Source organism: Pagrus major, chromosome 17 (assembly GCF_040436345.1).
Source record: "Pagrus major chromosome 17, Pma_NU_1.0".
In the NCBI taxonomy this organism is placed as follows: Eukaryota; Metazoa; Chordata; class Actinopteri; order Spariformes; family Sparidae; genus Pagrus; species Pagrus major.
The window spans coordinates 15,882,382-15,900,943 of record NC_133231.1 but is presented as its reverse complement, the minus strand read 5'-3'; the positions used below and the strand labels follow the sequence as shown (position 1 = coordinate 15,900,943).

At 42.3% G+C, this 18,562-nt stretch overlaps 2 protein-coding genes across 2 annotated transcripts in view; one reads left to right on the top strand and one right to left on the bottom strand.

The window, feature by feature from the left end:
* Positions 1-8,712, top strand: part of creb5b (cAMP responsive element binding protein 5b) — a 37,394-nt gene extending 28,682 nt beyond the window's left edge. The window contains exons 7-10 of the mRNA XM_073485899.1: positions 4,542-4,859; positions 6,093-6,317; positions 7,354-7,462; positions 8,449-8,712. Of these exons, the coding sequence (XP_073342000.1) occupies positions 4,542-4,859; positions 6,093-6,317; positions 7,354-7,462; positions 8,449-8,603 (807 nt within the window). The 3' untranslated portion in view covers positions 8,604-8,712. The remainder of the gene's footprint in view (positions 1-4,541; positions 4,860-6,092; positions 6,318-7,353; positions 7,463-8,448) is intronic.
* Positions 8,713-11,855: 3,143 nt separating this feature from the next.
* Positions 11,856-17,104, bottom strand: cpvl (carboxypeptidase vitellogenic like). Its single transcript, XM_073484951.1, has 10 exons — positions 16,987-17,104; positions 16,651-16,835; positions 16,440-16,561; positions 14,895-15,009; positions 14,704-14,762; positions 14,494-14,573; positions 14,319-14,385; positions 13,249-13,422; positions 12,454-12,636; positions 11,856-12,373 (listed from the first exon to the last, which is right to left on the bottom strand). Exons 1-10 carry the CDS (start codon positions 16,989-16,991, stop codon positions 12,275-12,277), a joined length of 1,089 nt encoding a protein of 362 aa, XP_073341052.1. The 5' UTR covers positions 16,992-17,104; the 3' UTR covers positions 11,856-12,274.
* Between the last annotated feature and the right edge of the window lie 1,458 nt (positions 17,105-18,562).

Genomic DNA, 18,562 nt, shown 5'->3' with positions numbered 1-18,562 from the left:
TTTAATGTTTCTCAGTGGAGTCTTTAATGTGAAGCGGAAGATCTTTTGAAACTGTGATCTTTCTGCACTTAAACTGTGACTCCACAGACTGGTTAAATCTGTCTAACCTGCTGCAAGGCGCCAGAGGGCCACAGGTCCCCTGATAGCACACTGCTCCACTTTTAAGGGGAATAAAAGTGCTCACCCTGACCTCAGCGGGTTTGATTTACCCATCCTGAGGCGGGCGTGGTCTCCTCCCTTTGTACCTGCTCCGTTGCTCTCGCTTCCTCCGCCCAGGGTTAATAGATATGAAGTCATCTGCCGAGGAGAAACCTGAGTGTCTTCTCAGGATGTGCCCAGAGCACTCACAGGGACATCACTCAGAGCCCCCCGGTGTCAGAGAGGAAGCAGCCATTAATAAATATCATTAATGGGTGATCACCTGGTATCCCTGAGACCACATAAATGAAAGAAACCTAAAAAAAGGAGTAGGAGTGGAGAGGTCAGGGGGCAAAGGTCTGAGAGGAGACAGCTCCCCTCTGGGCAAAAGATGGCTGATTCAGGGATTGTGTTTAACAATGGAAAATCAATAGGCTTACTACTTTAAGTACACATACAGAATGCATGAAATGTAGTGTCAAATGCACCCGATTACACATATAGGCTGCTAGTTTATAGATTTATCCTGGTAGAAGCTGACATGTCTTTATGGTGTCATGAACTACTCATCCTCTTGTTGTGTCTTTTTCCAGCAGGGCAGACAGTACTGCCACAGGCTAACACCTGCACCGATTTAATGACTGTTTTCTGTAGCGGCCATGTTTCTGCAGGAGAAATGTATATGTATGTGTGTGTGTTATTAAGAGTAAAATGCACGTGGTGGTTAAGTTTCTTGTGCTTAGCACAGTCTGGGGCAAATACAACCATGTGTTAAAGAGTCATTAGGGAGCTGATGAAGGTGTTTAAGAATCACAGCCTGCTCATCATCGCTCTGCTAACGTCACTGTGGTTCTGGATACAAAGACTTAAGTTTTGGCCGGGCTGGGCTTAACCGAGCTGGAGTCTCGACAGGCACTTGTGCAGAGGTAGCTTCAGGAATAGGTTTATATCACGGTAAGGGTTTTCTCTTCTGGCACAATTTGAAACATGGATTTTTCTTTAAACTAATTTGAGCTAGGGGGAAAAATAGCAATACTATATCACTATCATGATATGAGACTACTGTAAATCGACTCAAATTGGCATATGGCATAAGTTTTGTCTTTTCCTGGTTTTAATGGCTGCATTATAGGAAAGTGAAGTCGTTTTCTTAACTTACCAGACTTGTTCTAATACTTGCCTTTACCCACTTACTCATTATGTCCACATTACTGATGATTATTGATCAAAAATCTCATTGTGCTAATATTTTGGGTCATACATATCTCGATGCATTTATAAAGTGCTTTTGAGGAGATTTCCAAATATCTAAATATATATTGTGTATCGCGATATAGCTTAAGAATATTGCAATATTATTTTAAGGCCATATTGCCCGTCCCTAATTTGAGTGCTTGACACTAACTGCCACTTATTTAAGTAGTAGTAGTTTTTTCTCGTTCCTTTATCACTTGTATCTGATTGTTATGTGGGATTGATTTTGATTTTGTTTTGTCTCTGTCCTGTTTATAACTATCACCCTGACTCTTGTTGGAGTGGCCCCTCAGCTCTTTGACCTGCCTCTGTACTCTGACACTCTCGGGCCTCTTCGGATGCGGGCTAATTCAATTAATAAACAGATAGCGCCGCGCTGCCAGCTGGAAAGCTCTCAGAGACACTGATAAATGAGCACTCGCTGTCTTGGGCTGATGGTGTGTGGGGAGGAGACACTCAAAGCCATCTAATCTCCCTTCACTGCTGGTCTCTCTCTCTCTCTCTCTCTCTCTCTCACTGTCCCCCTTCACCTCCCTTTCACCCTCTCTGTCCTTCTCCCCCGGCGCCTAGTTGGCAGGGAGTCAAATGAGGATCCTACCCACATGCAGACATCTTTACTAGGGCCTCAAAATCACGGCAGGCAGCCTGTAGATTCGGCAGGCTTCAGCTCATCAGGTGATTGCCTGCTCCGTGACTAAGTGGCAGGCGATTGTCAAACCCTGATTGGTTTTCTGTTTCACAAGAGGGGTGGGCCTCACCTCTCTCAAGCTGACTGACAAGCTGAAGGCTGAAGGGAAGGTGTTTAGTCAGGTCTGTCAACTGCAGATTTTACCCTGTGATACACGGAGGATGTCCTTGTCAACACCGGTGACTATGATTGATATCTGTAAGCTTGTTTAAATCCATTTTCTATTTTAGATGCATGTCAAATGGCTGTCTGTTATTCCTGCTTGTCCAGATAGATATCAATTACATATACGGGTACTAAAGTATGCGCTGTTGATAGTACCAATATATTACAGTCAGTCAGAGCTTTCTCACTGCCACTTGTTACCCTCAGTAACTTTCAGTATGACTTTGTGATGCTGTGGACAGCTGCAGGCCTGTGTCCGCCCCGCTGTGTGTTCCTGAAGGACTCTGTGGTATTTTAACCCCTGTCTCGCTGGTCACAAAGAAGAAGGGCTGTGGCCCCTGAGAGTTGTGCTGCTGAGGCTGTGGTGAAGGCGGTTACACAGGGGTTAGGGTGTGATTCACATTGAGGGCCAACAGATAAAAACAAACTTGTGTCTCGAAGTGTCGTTCAGTTTTAGTATGTCAGGCATCCTGTGGATTGACGAGCAGAAACTCTACTCAGCCAAAACAGGCTTGGCAAGGTCATAATTTCTCTGTGCAGGTTTCATGTGTATTACATGTGCTGTGTATGGAAAGACAATGACTTGTAAATCCTCGGACAAGTACATATTGTAATTTGTAAACATAATACAAACCAGAGGGGTACGCTCTTTTTTGACCGTTCCACTTTTAAAATGATTTGTTTGACTGTGTCTCCCCCCTCCTGGTAAAAAAGCTTTCCACTCACGGACAGTGTGTGAGAGAGAGGAGTGGAGGCCTGATGTTGTCGTGTCCTAGCGTAGTGATCCAGACCAGCTGGATGCCATTCCCTATGGGAATCATGAATGTGAAGGTTGTTAAAAGATATGGAGCCCTGGACCCGGCGTGGACCCGCTGACAGCAGCTGGGAGAAGGGGGAAGGGAGCAGGGGGAGGAAAGAGAGCACTGGGAAAGAGAATAAAAAACTTTGTGGAATTCACAACAGTAGCCCTGAAATGAATGCCTTTGTTTTCAGTTTCGCTCCTAACGCTTTGCTTAAAGTGACAAGTAAAGGCAAGTTTTAAACAAAATCTAAGGCTGGACTTTATTTACTCACATCAGCAGTACACTTGCTTAATAAATATACATTAATCAAAGTTTAACAGTCTCAACACTCTCTCAATCTGTTATTCCTCCAGCGGTTCAGACACATTTTTTATTTTGTCTGGGTTTCTGTACAACACAGCCTGAGGACATTTTTTGGCACTTGTGTATTTGCATTAGAATTTTTCCTGGTCTTGCGGTTGTCTTTATGTGATGCCCAGAAAAACAGACCCTTGAGGAGAGGTGCGTTCGGTAAACACGTGGGACACAGAGACTCTGGTCTCCCTCCCAGGCTGTGCAGAGACACACCAGCTCAGTCAGGGCTAAGTAGACCACACGGTTAAAGCAACAAACCTCCTGCTGGGTCAACTGCAAGGGAGCAGTCTGAGGCTAACACCTCGCCAGCGAGCTCATCTCACATGCAGACATCCAGACACACACACATGTGCATACAGTAGAGAGAGGCTATTAAGAATATGAGGAGGAGGGACTAGTGGGATGGCAATCATGGAAGGTAAAGCAGGAGAATGACAAGACTGAAGGAGACACAGAGGACAGCCTAAGTGGCTTTGATTTGTTCTCCCGACATATAGATTTATGGAGTCGTTCATCATCTCTGAGTCAACACAGCAACCTGCTTTAACTGTTGATCAACACACTGACAGATGAGAGCATGAACAAACTTTTCTTTTAAAGGATACGTATACATGCTCATTTTCAGGTTCATAATTTAATTCCAGTTGCTACTAGAATATGTTTACATGGTGTAATGTTAAAAAAATGCACTGGTTTTCATATACTGTCCAGTAAAGCAGTAATGTATTTCCAGAGACGCTCTGTTTTAGCTCCTGTCTCTTTAAGGCTGCCCTTTTCTGAATACCCAGTCTTATTGGTCAGCTCACACATGCCTGACCCGGCACCGCTAGCAACAACTGAGCAGCTGTGCTAAATCAATTCTTACTTGCCAAACTAGCCCAGGACGTAAATTATGCAAATGTGTGACTCAAATGTGTGAAGGTCACAAAATTACAGGCCGGACTACTGACGACGCGTTTCAGGAACAGTGTTTTCTATGGGAGAGAGGAGCTCCCATTGGCTCGGACTTTGGTCTTTTTAACTTTCCAGTTTTTTTACATGCACAAGAACCTAAATGACACACCAAAACCAGAAAGCATAATATGTCTCTTTTAAATGATTCATAAACTTTATGTTTGGTGTCCATTTTGTCTTCACAGAGGCTGAAGGCTGCACTTTCACACCACCCGGGTGCCATCGCCAACGGCAACATGAACTCCATGGGCCACATGATGGAGATGATGTCATCGCGGCAGGAGCAAGGCAGCCACCATCACATGCACCCGCACCAGCACCTTCAAGCCCCTCCCCACGCGTACCAGCACCACGGCCACCACCACCACAGCCAGGGCCATGGCCAGAGTGGACACCACCACCCGCAGGGACACAACCCCCATCACAACTCCCACAATCCCCACCTCCATCCCGGGCACCCGCACCAGACCTCACCGCACCCTCCAATGCACTCTTCTTCACATGTAAGCAAAACACATTCCCTGCAGAGCCGAAGCTTTTAGACAGCCACAGGTTCAATAACACATTAACTACCCTGCACATTAAAACCTCTCACACTGTATAGGTTCCACAACTGAAACAAGGCAGCGCTTTAGTTGCTCTCTGAGCAGTTTTGAAGGCAGCTATTAGTGGTTTAGTATAGAAGTATAGTGGAAATGATGCTTCAGATACACACTAAGTCAGTGGATGAGCACATTTTCCCTCGCTGCTGCCATAATGCCAAGTGGTTTCCTGGCAACCATCTCAAAGGTAATTTTTTCCTCTGAGGTTGGTCAGCTACAGGTCAGTGTCGGACGCCTGCCGAGGAGGGAAAGGGTCATGAGGAGGCCATAAAGTGCCCTTTATAAAAGATGCTCAGGACTGTCTTTTAAAAATCATCCTCCGCTGCCAAGCTGCCATTACGTGGACACAACATGCTCCAGGTGCTGAAGAAGTTTTATAAATGCTGGTCCTGATGCTGAACAGACAGCCTTGGTTAATGGTTCTGGAACATCTTAGCCGTGAATATATTTGGTTTAATTTTAATTGAAAGTACTGCACACAGCATTAAGAATAACATGATGTGAAACACTTTGTCCTTGCATTGTCAAACGCCCTCTGTAATGCCAGGCATTTTGGATGAAGGACGTCGAGAAATGCAATTCACTGTATGTTCCAAATGTATCATTAAGGCATTAAAACAACACTCTGTGTAGGCACGGAGGCCATTAAAGCAGCTTGTATTTTCCATGGTTCTCATAAAAATGGTAATGATCTGAAGACTGAAAACACTTGACCTTGCCAAGTATATGTCAAGATCTGTCAGTGCACGTACGGTTTTAGAAACGAGTCTTTTGACTGTGTCTGGTGGTGTTAGCCTGAGTGGAAGTGGGCGGTGGAAAACTGCCTCCTGACACCTCTTTAACAAGGTGGGCAGGCTGGTGAATCAGCCCAGTCACTCACTCACTCTGTCACTCCTGACGCCCACGGCCCAGCTCATGGGGCACGTGGCACAACCAGATGTTGTTTTTGGGGAAGTTGCCAGACGTGGAATAGCTGCAGGAGGTAATGTATAGATGCTTGTTTAGAGGCTTGGATGATTGACAGCAGACAGGTGGCTGGCTGTTTACCAGGTGTGTCACAATGGTTGCGTGTCTGGTCAGATGGTGGCAGACACTCATTTATTGATTCTTCCCTCCCCTCTGCCTGTGTTTCAGATGTCACCTGCAACCCAGCAGATGCAGCCCACGCAGCTGCAGTCTCCGCCTCCCAGTGGCGGCCGGCGCAGGCGGGTGGTGGACGAGGATCCAGACGAACGTCGGCGGAAGTTTCTGGAACGGAACAGAGCAGCAGCAACAAGATGCAGGCAGAAGAGAAAAGTGTGGGTGATGTCGTTAGAGAAGAAGGCAGAGGAGCTCACCCAGACCAACATGCAGCTTCAGGTACACAATGAACTTCAGGTGTTCAAAAACAACCCTTTAAACTTCTACATCCATTCACACCACCAGTGCCACTCACTGGCAACTACAGACAACAGTTTTTTTGACATTTTTTGAAGTTCCTTTTTAAGATATTATCCTGTTTTGCACAAGATAATGGTGGTAAGTGGGATTGGTTTGAGTATGAGAATGATATTTAAAAACAAAACATCTGAATCCCAATTTTACTACTGAGCTTGTCAGCTCTTTTCCTGGGGGGGGTGTGCACCAGGAACCGGACTGAAAAACCTGGATTTAGACAATTAAAAAGGCCCTCATGTCGGATTTATTCACCTGAAACTAAGAATCATGTTTTCGTTACCTTAGAATGAGCATTTTATATCTACGGAGTCCGCCATGTTGCACCATCATGTTTCTATAGTAGCCCAGAAGAGTCAAATTAAACACTGGCTTTAAACCTAACCTTTAAAGCAACAGTATGTAGCAATTGGCATTTTGTCTGGAACAACTTGACGGGCGTAATGTAGGTGCTAACTACAAACAAAACTCATTACGTCATAACAATGTTATGTGTTGAAAACTTGTATCTTGAAGTAAATATGTAACGCTGTGATCCTACCCTCTCAAGTGATGGGGGGTGGAGTGGCCATTCACCCTATTATAAGACACTGTACCATCAAAATGATTTAATGCTGTTATTTTAAGGTAAAAAAAAGTTGCATAATGTTGCTTTAATTGGAGACACTGCAGGTTAAAATGCTTTTTCATGTACTGGTCAATTTTGAGATTTTGGGCTATTTTGTGTCCATAATATGTCTTCTTTCTTTTTTGTTCAGATTTCTGTTCAGGAAATGCAAATTTGTGCATGTGTAATTAGATAGCCTAATTTGTATATTTAGACATAAATATTACGGGATAACACTGTTGTCAGTACACTGATACCAATAGTTATCAAGTGATTTAAGATAATAGTGTAGCCTGCTTTAATTGTGGATTCCATGGACAATAGTCTTAAAATGCTCCTGTGTTCTTCCTGCAGAATGAAGTGACCATGTTAAAGAACGAGGTGACCCAACTCAAGCAGCTTCTCCTCACACACAAGGACTGTCCCATCACCACTATGCAGAAAGAGTCCCAAGGTTACCTCAGTGAGTAGCTCAAACATAAACACAGACACACACACACTCTTGGGAGTATGACCAAAAACACACCTTCATCTGTGTGCCTTAGCCATGCAGTGCAGACAGCACTGCTGTGGAAACGCTCTTTAGTTGTCTTGCCAGAGGAAAGCTTTAAACTGAACTGTGATGGACACGCAGTGACTGCCAAGACTCTTCGCTCCTATGTGCTGGTATCCAGCACCCACGCTCACTGCAGGACTCTTCCGTTCACATACGGGTGTTGCACACTCTGCTAGCCGGCCTGGACTGAGAGTTCATAGTCTAAATCTCGCATGAGACCTGTTTTTCCATCTGACAGCACCTCTGCGCGCAGAGGCAGCCGAGACACAACGTGAGAAAGACGTCACAGGCTGCATGTTGGCATCCAAACTCTCATGGATGTCCCAGGATCTCACTGATTGCTGTGCTGTGCCTCGGCTCCGCCGTGCATGACATCAGAGCCCCACCCTTTGATACGGATACAAGTGACATTTCCATGTAATTAGGATAAGGCACCTCCCTGTGTGGCTTTAGCACAGGAAAATAAGGCTCACATCCCCCCTTTGGCTGAATGGTTCTTTTATACAGAAGAGAGCCAACTCCCAGACTGGGCTGGGAGAGTTTCATCGATGAGTCTAGCTTGTGTACAGATGTCACCATCAATGTGTCCAGAAGTCATCAGGCGTGTTTATGGAGTTGAGTGATTCACTTTTCCATTTTTGTGTTATCCATTTATGGCCCATTTTGAGATGACAGGTGACATAAATGCCATTTTTAGTATCACATGTTGTGTCATGTGAAATTTATCTGCTAATAAAGCTTTTTTTCTACATTAAAGAGACCTGGTCTGTGTTTATTTTTATATGATTTCTTTTACAGTTACGTTATATTTTGAATCCTCTGTGTAGAGATTGGAGGTCATGGTATTCACACGCATGTGTCCATCCTCACTGATGTCTCTGCTGTGTCCCCAGGTCCAGAGAGCAGTCCGGCGGGCAGTCCAGCCCCAGCGTGCTCCCAGCAGCAGGTCATTCAGCACAACACCATCACCACCTCCACCACAACCGTAGGGGGCAACAGCGTGCACGGGCAAGCCAACCACCGCACAGACATTAACCCCATCCACTAGGGACAGGAGAGACTATAACCCCAGCTGTAGCCCCAAACAACCGGCCCCCACTACCCGTTACCCTGCTTTCTGAGGGTTGCCAGCTGCACATGCTTGCCCCCCTCTCCCCTCCTTCCATCAAGAAAAACCTCAAAGGCCTGTGAGGCTGTTCTTTATACAGTAGCTACAGTATGTATTTTTATAGACCAACCCTATTAACGCGTAAATGTTCTATGGTTTATTGCCTTTTTTTAATTTTTTTTTTTTTTTTTGTGCTTTTAGCGAAAAGGGAGTTTTGCTAATCTCATGCAGCATTTAAGTGAATATTTCTGTTGTGTGTAATGGTACAAAATGGACCACGGTGGTCATGGAACCAGAGGAAAGAGACATTAGCCTGAGACTGTCATCTCTGTAAGCAAACCTTACATCTCTGTATGCCTGATGGACTGAACAAATGAGTCCCATCATTCTCTGAATGTCACATGTGGACAGTGTGTTGAGTGTGTGCAACAGACTCTGAATAAGTTGCTGCCTTTAAGTTCTGAAACTGTCACCACGATGTCTTGAAGACAAGGAATATGCAAGCAGGTGTAATGATCCTTTTCTTTCCTATATGACTGTTAACCTTTTCCCTGTCAGCGGTATTCTTAGTACAGCATGACAGTGAAAACATGATGAAATGGAAGCAATACATCACAGTATTGATCATTTTCTCAACTGTATGTCCACATCATGATCAGCGTGGCCAAGCCACTCAGGTCCCAAGGACATACGATGCTGTTAACAGCTACAGAACTGTACACTGTGATACCAGTGAGGCAGCTCGGGGGTTTGAAACAAACTCCTCCGCTCTCCAGGACCAACTGAAGCTTTAATTATTGAGGCCTCTCTTTGTGTGTTTGTGCATCTGGATCCACATTTTGGATTCAAATCCCAAATGAACAAAACATTCGATTGCGAGCGTCTGTGTAGTTTTGAGTATGCATGTGAATTATGTATATTACCTGTTTGTGTTTTTTTGCCTTCTTTACACTGCAGAACAAAGTTCAGCAGGCGTGTAAAGAAAAAAAACAAAAAAAAAGTGTGCGAGAAAGAAAAAGAGTGTGAGCATGATTGTTTTCGTTGACTGGCGTCCCATAACTGTTTTACAGTTTCTAAAGAGGAGCAGTTTATGCCTGTGCTTTCCTCAATGTCACAATGTGCCTGAATCTTTCTTAAAATCTTTAGTTAGACAGCAAAACGCCACTCTTGTTTGCTCAGTTTTCTGTGTATTATTAATGAGTTTTGTCACGGATTTCTGCTACATGTAAGAGCAGCTGACCAAGGAGAAAAATACCCATTTTCCATTTGACCTCTGACCTCTTCATCAACTTCTCTTCCTCTCTTTCTCAGGCCTCCTCTGCAGTTCAGATTGGCGATGTTGGATGTACTCGTATGTTATCCACAACCGCTCTTTCTTTTTTCCTTCCTATGACCAGGAATGTCGACTCATTAGCGTGATGACCATAATGCACTGTGTTTTGCAGGAGGACGGATGAAATACATTCCACTGACAGGTGGAGCGATCGCAGAGCTGTCTATGCACTTTGTCCTCTGTCATCCCAGAGGGTAGAATAGCCATATTAAGGTCAGAGTAATTCTCAGTGATCCCCCCTTTTTCACACACCAGCGAGAAACTTAACTGTGTTTGGCTTTTAGGAGACACTGTGCCTGGCATGCATCACATGTCTATAGAGAGAAGAAGGGAACATAGAGCTCTTATTGTAGGATGAGAGCCTGCATTGTTAAGTTTGTGCCCTTTTTATTCTGGAAAACAAAAACAACTGAAAGAAGAATATCTTTATACTCACATTCAAGTTTTGTCAGACCGTTTATGTCATAACCCGAGAGTCTGTGTGTGCAGTTCGATATGTGTGTTGATGAGACGGAGAAATAGATTCTCTTGAAAAGGGCTTTGACGTACCAACCCTTTGAACTGAAGCTTGCCTTATGTTAGGTTGTTTTTTAAACCATCTTAGGCTCGTTAGACCATTCCAAATTAACCTCTCGCATGTGAAAACAAGGTAATGATCTCAAAGAAATTTCAACTGGAATAATTTAGATTAAGAGTCTCTCGTTTCATTTTCTGACAGTGGATCCAGACAAACAGGACAGATGGAAGTGCAGTGTGAATGCGTCTGTGTGGTTTCGTGAGAGGTGCAGAAAAAATTCCCACACATTAATGATGTTATAATTGTATTATTTTAAATCTAAAAACTATAAATATTGTACATAATGTCATTATTAATTTCTGTAATCCTGTACATGTAATGCAACCACCTTTCTTTTTGAAGGGAGTAAATGTGTGGTACATGTCTGTAAATAATGTTCGCATAGCACTTGTTGCCTTCTGTTGTACGTCGAGGCTCATTTCAGCGCTTAAATACATTGTTTATATGTAATGAACTGATGAATCCATTCTTGCCTGCATAACTTTGTACATTTTATTTGTGTCTGTATCTCCATTTTGTTTTTGTTTTTGCATTTGTACAGATGTTAAAGTATCACTGCAGTTACATTACGGTATGAAAATAAAGCACTTGTTCTGTAACATACAACTAACTGACTGTACTTAAAATCTAGTGACACGATTATTTCCAGAGTGCAAAAATATAGTAAATACATGAAAAAAGGAAAACTAATATTTAAACCAACAGTATTTCCTGCTGCTTGTCCTTGAGACATAACTGCTCATTAAATAGTTAAACTCTTCAAAGGTTTAGAATACCCATTAATTATTGAACTGTCTAGACATCTTGATAGTTGCCTGATGAAATAACATGACAGTTAAGTACGAAAACAACTTACTGGCATTTTGACAAAATCACCACAGAACAATACAGCTAATCAATTACATTTTAAAGCCACAATAACCAAAAGAATGAAATTACGCATTGTTTGTTGTTGCAACATGCAGAGGCCCCTATAGGAGTTATTTATTATTGGTTTTAGGACGTAAGTTCAGATAATTAGAGACCGAAGGGTGTAAACTTTAAAAAGCAGTTTTGTGAAGTCATACTGATGTTTAATTTCTGGGTATCCAATGAAATTTCTTTGGAGAACACTGACCCCTGGTGTTTATTTTGTTGACCAACCAAACAGCGCTTAAAGGACAAATTTCATTCATCAACAGGTGCCGTCATATCTGTAAAAGCCTGCAACAGAAGTCCTTCAGAAAAGGTCATCAGGCAGCAACATTCATTGCAGTCTTCTCTGATTATTAAGACACTCACATTTAGAAAAAAGCATTTTATTTCCAGACGCTCCGCTCTGGTTTCGAGGTTCATTCTTTACATTTCATCTTTAAGCTGATTCAATACAACATACATCTCCCTCAGACCCAACAGAAATAAACTTGAAATGATTTCCACAGACCTAAGGCTACATGCCATTTTGTTTCCACTTAATTTTTACAATCTGAGTTGCTTAAAAGAGGTCTGGATCCAGGTTAAGAGGACCTGTTTTTATTTGCAGTGCATCAGAGAACTGCTCAAATGCTTAAAAAAAACAAAAACAAATGAATCAGCTGCAAAAATGAGTTCAACTTCCAACACATGCTGATTTACAGTGGCTGAGATAGTTAACAGTTAACAGTCTTTCAAATCAACAGTCAGTAATCAATGTGGACGTGCTTTGATTGGCAGCAAAACATTTCATATCCAGCCTCGTGTTGAAAGGAATCTGTCAATCATGTCAAAGGACCTCGCTGGTTGGTCGTAAGGCAGAATGTGTCCCCCTCCTCGGATGATGACCTGCGTGACAAGAGGATGGATTACAGCTTTCACCTAGTACTCTTCACATTGTTCACACTGTAAGTATTAATGCTGCTCACCTGGCAAAAATCTCCCACTTGTCTGACGTAACCTGCCACCTCCGTGTCGCCGGGCTGAAGCTTCCAGTGGAAGCGAGGGGCTTTTTTGTACTCATCTGCCCCGGTCCAGTTGACAGTGGGCAGGAACCTCTCGGTCAGCGGGGCTGCTACGATTACATCCAGCTGACCGCTGTAGATTAAGACCTGGATCAAACAGGGAAACACTGTTAGATACAGGGTTCAGAGTAAAATCAAGTACTTTTTAAGCACCTTCAAGGTATCTAAACCAAAAAATGTACAGACTTATCAAGTCTTTATCATCACATCTACACATATATCATTCTGTTTATTTTACCACTTGTTCATATTAACTTTGACTGTATGTTTTGATCATGATTATTTAATGCTTGCTCATTTTGATGCCAGGAGATTAAAAAAATATGACCACGGGATTGTTTTATTTAAAATATTAAAAGATTGTTGTTTACTTGAGTGATTATGCAGATGAAACACCAGATTTACTTGAGTAAATTCAAGCATTTTCCAAACTTTCCACACTACAAATGGGAATTATAGGAATTTTATCTTGATGAAGATATGGACAATCACCATGTTTTTTGACCAAATATCTCAATAACAATAATTTGATTAACATTGACCAAAGAGGTAGAGGATGTTTTCCTATCTGATTTATCTAGAATATTCAATTGTTCTTCTGTAATCCTTCACTATTTTCAGATCACAGCACAATTATAATCAATACACTGCATCTCCAAGACAAAATACAACTAAAGTGGATAATCCCACAGCCCTCACCCTGTAGTGGTCCATCAGCACCCCCAGCCACGGCTTGATGCTCTTCATGACATCCTGCAGAAGGTGCTTCTCCACCTGCGAGCCGTCGTGGAACGTCAAGTTCCCCACATGGATGGCGCGTCGCACCGATGGCAGGGTCACAAACTGGCTGAAGTACTCCTGGTCTTCAGGCTCCTGTGGTGCACAAAAAGGGGTTGGTTGTGCAAAGAACCTTTTAGGTAATTACTTTGCTTAAAAGAGGTCACACAGGCAGCTTTGAGCTCTGGCAGTGTTTTTTAGTACCTGACACGTCATGTAGTTGAAGTAGTTGGTGCAGCCTGTAGCATTTTGGAAGAAGGAGGGATATGGTGCCACATCACCATTCAGCAAGCTATCAAAAACCTGAAGTCAGACAAAACAGTCAGCTAAACCTGGTCTTTGATTTTACTGACATTTCTAATGTTTGTTTCAGAAAGATGTGATAGTAAAAATGGCATTTATGGCATTCATTCATTAAACTATTAGAAATGAGTCCAGATAATGATGATAAATAACACAGACTTGTATTTTGTTTTGCATCTCTTACCTGAAAAGCCTCCACCCACTTCTCCTGGTGGATGAGTTTAACCCCAAGGTCCGTCTGCTGCACGACATACTCTCTTTGGAGTTCATCGATCATGCCTGTCTGGTACATGAACTCACCGTAACCACCCAGCATCTGAAACGGAAAGAAGTAAAATATTACAGTCATCCATCTAGTGACCAAAGTTCAGGTTAAAACAAGACTCACCAACTGATTTTATTCTGTTCAAGTCAGATTGCTTAATGACCTAGATTAAAGACTGTCAGCAGATGACAGATACGCACCATTTCTTGAATGTTTAATGTTACCATGCAAGATGTATGCAGATTTAACAGATGGCTTAATCACAATAACATGCTACATGCTGTATGAACATTAGCAATGTGAGTACTCAACATGCTATAACTGGTGCTGCTCAGGTTTAGCCATGTAGACTTCTACACTTCTGTCTTTTTCAGTGTCATTATATAATTTACAAAGCTTAAAAAAAAAAAAATAAAAAATATACCTCCCCAGTCGCATAGAAGTCATTGGACTGATACTCCGGAAAGATCTGGAAGAACTGAGTCAAAGCACTTTAGAAGGAAGAGAAGGGAATAATAAGAGTTACTAACAATCAAACAACAGACTGTAAGATCCAATTGACAAGAATATTATGTTTGAGTTGGATGGCAGTGTTTTACCTGTACAGATCTCTGCCAACATCATCCTGGTTCTGAGCAAAACCCCTGTCATCGTCCGTGAAGCTGAAACCGGTTCCAACCTAGAAAAAACAACACTCTTCCTCAAAGACTTGTCGGTACATATTCTCGCACATAAAACACTCTGATGAGATGATGATGAAAAACTTGATAGGGGGTTGTTTTTTTCTGAGAATACTACGTAACACATACCGGATTGTCAATGTACAAAACTGAATATCTCGACGTCCAGGCGTAATCCCTCATACCAACTGCAAAAGTGAAGAAATAAAACATGAGAGAGAGAAGCTAAAAAACAGAAACTGTACAGGGCTCAGACTCATTAGGGTAAATAAGGATTACAGTAGATGTATATGCTGCTGTAGCACCGGACCACTTCTTACCAGTCAAGTTCTTATACACCACATACGGTCCATGTTCCACAAAGAGACCGAACATGGAGGTGCCACCGGGTCCTCCTTGCAGCCAGAGCATCACGGGGGCCTTGGCCCGGCTCGGCTGTCGGTCAGAGCAGGACACACAGAAAGATTAAGACCTCAGCACCACCCAGTGGTGAAAACAGAGAAAAACACTCTTTATTTTGACAGACCTGTTCTCACTTAAAAAGGTGCATGATGTAGCTTTGTGGACAAAATTGTAATTGCCTGAACAAACTAAATAAGCAAACTGTCTTCATTTTCATGACTCAATAAACAAACTGACCTTAAAAAGGACAACACACATTCATACTGTTTTACTTTTATATTTGGCGGACCCTGCCACCCTTCTAGCTTCAAACAGTGTTCTGGGGACCTTATCTTCCTCTGAGAACAGCTTGTTTATTCAGTTATGGAAACAAATAATATGTCTGAGTTTGTTTTATTAACTCATTCATATTATAAATATTAAAATTCTGAGTTTGAATTTCTTCATCAAAACTACATAGTGCCCCTTTAATGTCTTAATCAGTGATAGCAATAAAGACTAAAATGGGGGTGAGGTAATCAGATTAATGTGTTAATCAAGCAGTAGATATGTAGCAAATAATCGACATACAACGTTAAACATCTGTCTTTTGTCTGTTAATATGAGCATATTAACTCTGGACTATCAAAATGGATTTTTAAAATCAGAGACAATAACAACTTCCTCTTTTGGTTTGTATTTCACAATAGATCACACAGTCGCTGGTTATGGTGTCTGAGAAATGTGTCAATATGAGGGCGATGTATTAACTCTGCAAAATGTTTGCAAGTGTGCACATCCAAGAAGATACTAAGAACTAGATAAAATAGAGTCTACGCACTATATAATGCTCTCATCGACATTTACTGCCTGCATGTGACGTTTTGGGTGCAACAAGGTAGTAAAGGTTGAAGATGCATTAACTCTCACACAGTTTGCATATTTGTTAGTAAAGACTCCTCTAAATAGAAGCTGTCACACAGAAGTGTTTCCACAGAGGCTGAACTTGAAGGATGAAAAATGAGCCTCTTGAACTGAAACAGCTGAAAGTAAATCCACTGTAATGCAAGATTGGTTTGAATAAAAGGCCACAAGACTTTAATTCCGTGTCAGTCGTGGAAATATCATGTGACATCACTGCACTGAAGTATGAAATACAGATATGAGACTCGGTTACTGATTCACAGCTTTAAGGAGATACAAAGTTTCTAAAAATGGCTTTAAAAAACGTGACTTTTGACAAAAAACAAAGTTAACCATCATAGCTGGCATTCCTGTACTGAAGCTGATTACATATAACACAGGTGCAATTCCTTATCACAAGTTCACTGAGGGGGCACAGCTCAACCACCTGGAGTACAATCAAGTTGAGTCCCAAAGAAAACAAGCACAAAAATGTGTTTGTGACCTCTCTCCAACTTCAGCACTGACAGTAACTCTATAATGTGGGAAGTCCCGGTTGTAAAGGAGAAGTCTGGGCCTACCATGAGTGCAGGGAAGAACCAGAAGAAGAGGTTGCTGTTGTATTTCTTGTTGACGGTGAGGTACCCTGCATAGCTCTTGACGTTGGCCCCTGGCAGCTCTCCCACCAGACTCAGTTTCCTGGCTGCAAACAGAAAGAAAACACGTCTGCTCGGTGGCTCATGTGATCATTATAAAACCACAGCCTTGCTGACTGCAGGACTGTGGTAATACCTTCATCTATGGCGCCCTTCTCCAGGTAAGGAGTGAGGAAGAGAGGGGAGCCGGGGTCCACTCCATTCAGGCCGCTGACGCGGTGAGATTTTCGGCAGAAGAACGACGAGCAGCTCCGTGAGTGAGCCGAGTCCAGACAGGCCCACAGTAACAGGAGAGCCAGAGTCTCCCTCCACAGCCTGCCTCTGTTTACAAGACACACATGAGACCGCAGGCCCGGTCAGTGAAGTGTGAACCTCTGACACCGCAAAAGTCACTCAGCTTTCAAAACAGACTGGCCGCGAGCTCAGCACGTGGCGGGTTAAGACAAAGACATTTTGATTGGTTAACACTCACCTCATGTTTAATGTCGTCCCTGTGACAACACGGTGGATTTGAGCCTCCGGTCAGAGAGACGTGTTTCAGGTGGTCAGCTGTGGACTGACTGAGAAGTGTGAGGCTGCACAGCTGAGTCACATGATCGGCTCGGCTCAGGTCACGTGACAGGTTGGACGATCACGTGGTCGTTGTTGCGCTCACGCGGAGTTTCAGCCCTGAAGTTATAGGTCCATGGTGAAGTTATCTTGAAGGATGAAGATGAGGACAAATGTGCTGAAGCAGCTCTTTCATAAAGAGGTTAGTCTGACCTGATGTGTAAAGTGTTTAAAAGGAGCAGTGAAGGCTGTTTTAGCTAGAAGTAAAAAGGAAAAAAAGAATGATTGTATTATTAGATGTTTTTCATTGTGTATATATATATATATGTATATATATATATATATAGTGATGCATTGAGGGACACTTTTGCCACACAATGCAGATGTCACAGCTGGAAAGAAAATGTGAAGTGACATTAAATAGCTCTGGTGCTGGTGACAGCTCACATAACAAATAGCTTAATAAAGCAAAATATCCAAGAATGAATGAACTAGCTTTTGTTGAAATGTAAAATGATCTTATTTGAAATGGGGAAGTTGAATTCATGGTTTGATTAAAGCGCACGCCTTTAATTATTCCCTGTGTGGCACAAAATGTTAAAGTGCTTCCTTTAAACTCACTACCAGAGAAATGCTCAGTCAGCATTTTGTAGCCTGCTGCACACTTTGCATATAAGGTAAAAAAAGATAAAATAAAACTGGGTCAGCACATGACTGGTTTGGGCTTGTTTTTCACTGTCATCTCGAAGCTAGTTAAGGCATCTGTCAACCAATCATAAACACCCCAAAGGCATAAATCTCAACAGAAAATGATCTCAACTTATTAGAGAATGTGACATTATTTCTTTTATTCTCTATTGGCTTATTCTTTAGGGTTTTTTGTTTGTTTTTTGTTTTGTTTTTATTACTCCATTGTAACCTATCTGTCTAGCACCAGATGGCAGCTAAAGTTATAAACTCAAATTTTTGAGGTGTAGATCAAATATGTTATTGTTGCTCCATGCATGCAGGATATGTAAGTTAATGACAAATCAATCAATGTATATATATACATATTATTATATTTTAAAAACTCAAACTTATTGTTAATACCTGTGTGTGAGTTGATATGAATGTCAGAATGCTTGCCCTGAAAAATAACTCATTCATGTTCATCACCAACTGAAGCAGTGATTTTAGTATAAATGCTTGTATTAAAGCTGCAGTTATGAATTTCTGGCCACTAGGGGGCAGAAGAACTCCAAAATAACTTTTGTCCTATAATGCAGTGCACAGTGGAGATGGAGAGGCTTCTCACAGCTGGGAGGAAAATTGTGGACTGTGATGTTATCACTCAGTTGAACTGGTGAGGAGGAGGAAACTGCAACACACTCTTCTGCTGATCACAAAGCTGCGTACTAACGGTTGATTTCTCTTATTCTTAAGTTCGTCGTGGTGGGAATTTGAATTTCTTCTCCAAAACTACATAGTGCCCCTTAAAGTTTCACAACTTGTGATCT

Coding starts and splice junctions, on each gene's coding strand:
- cpvl (XM_073484951.1), bottom strand. Junction 13,423..14,318: donor ACTTCTATGCGACTGGGGAG/GTATATTTTTTA, acceptor TGTGCACCACAG/GAGCCTGAAGACCAGGAGTA. Junction 12,374..12,453: donor AAGTGGGAGATTTTTGCCAG/GTGAGCAGCATT, acceptor CTTGTCACGCAG/GTCATCATCCGAGGAGGGGG.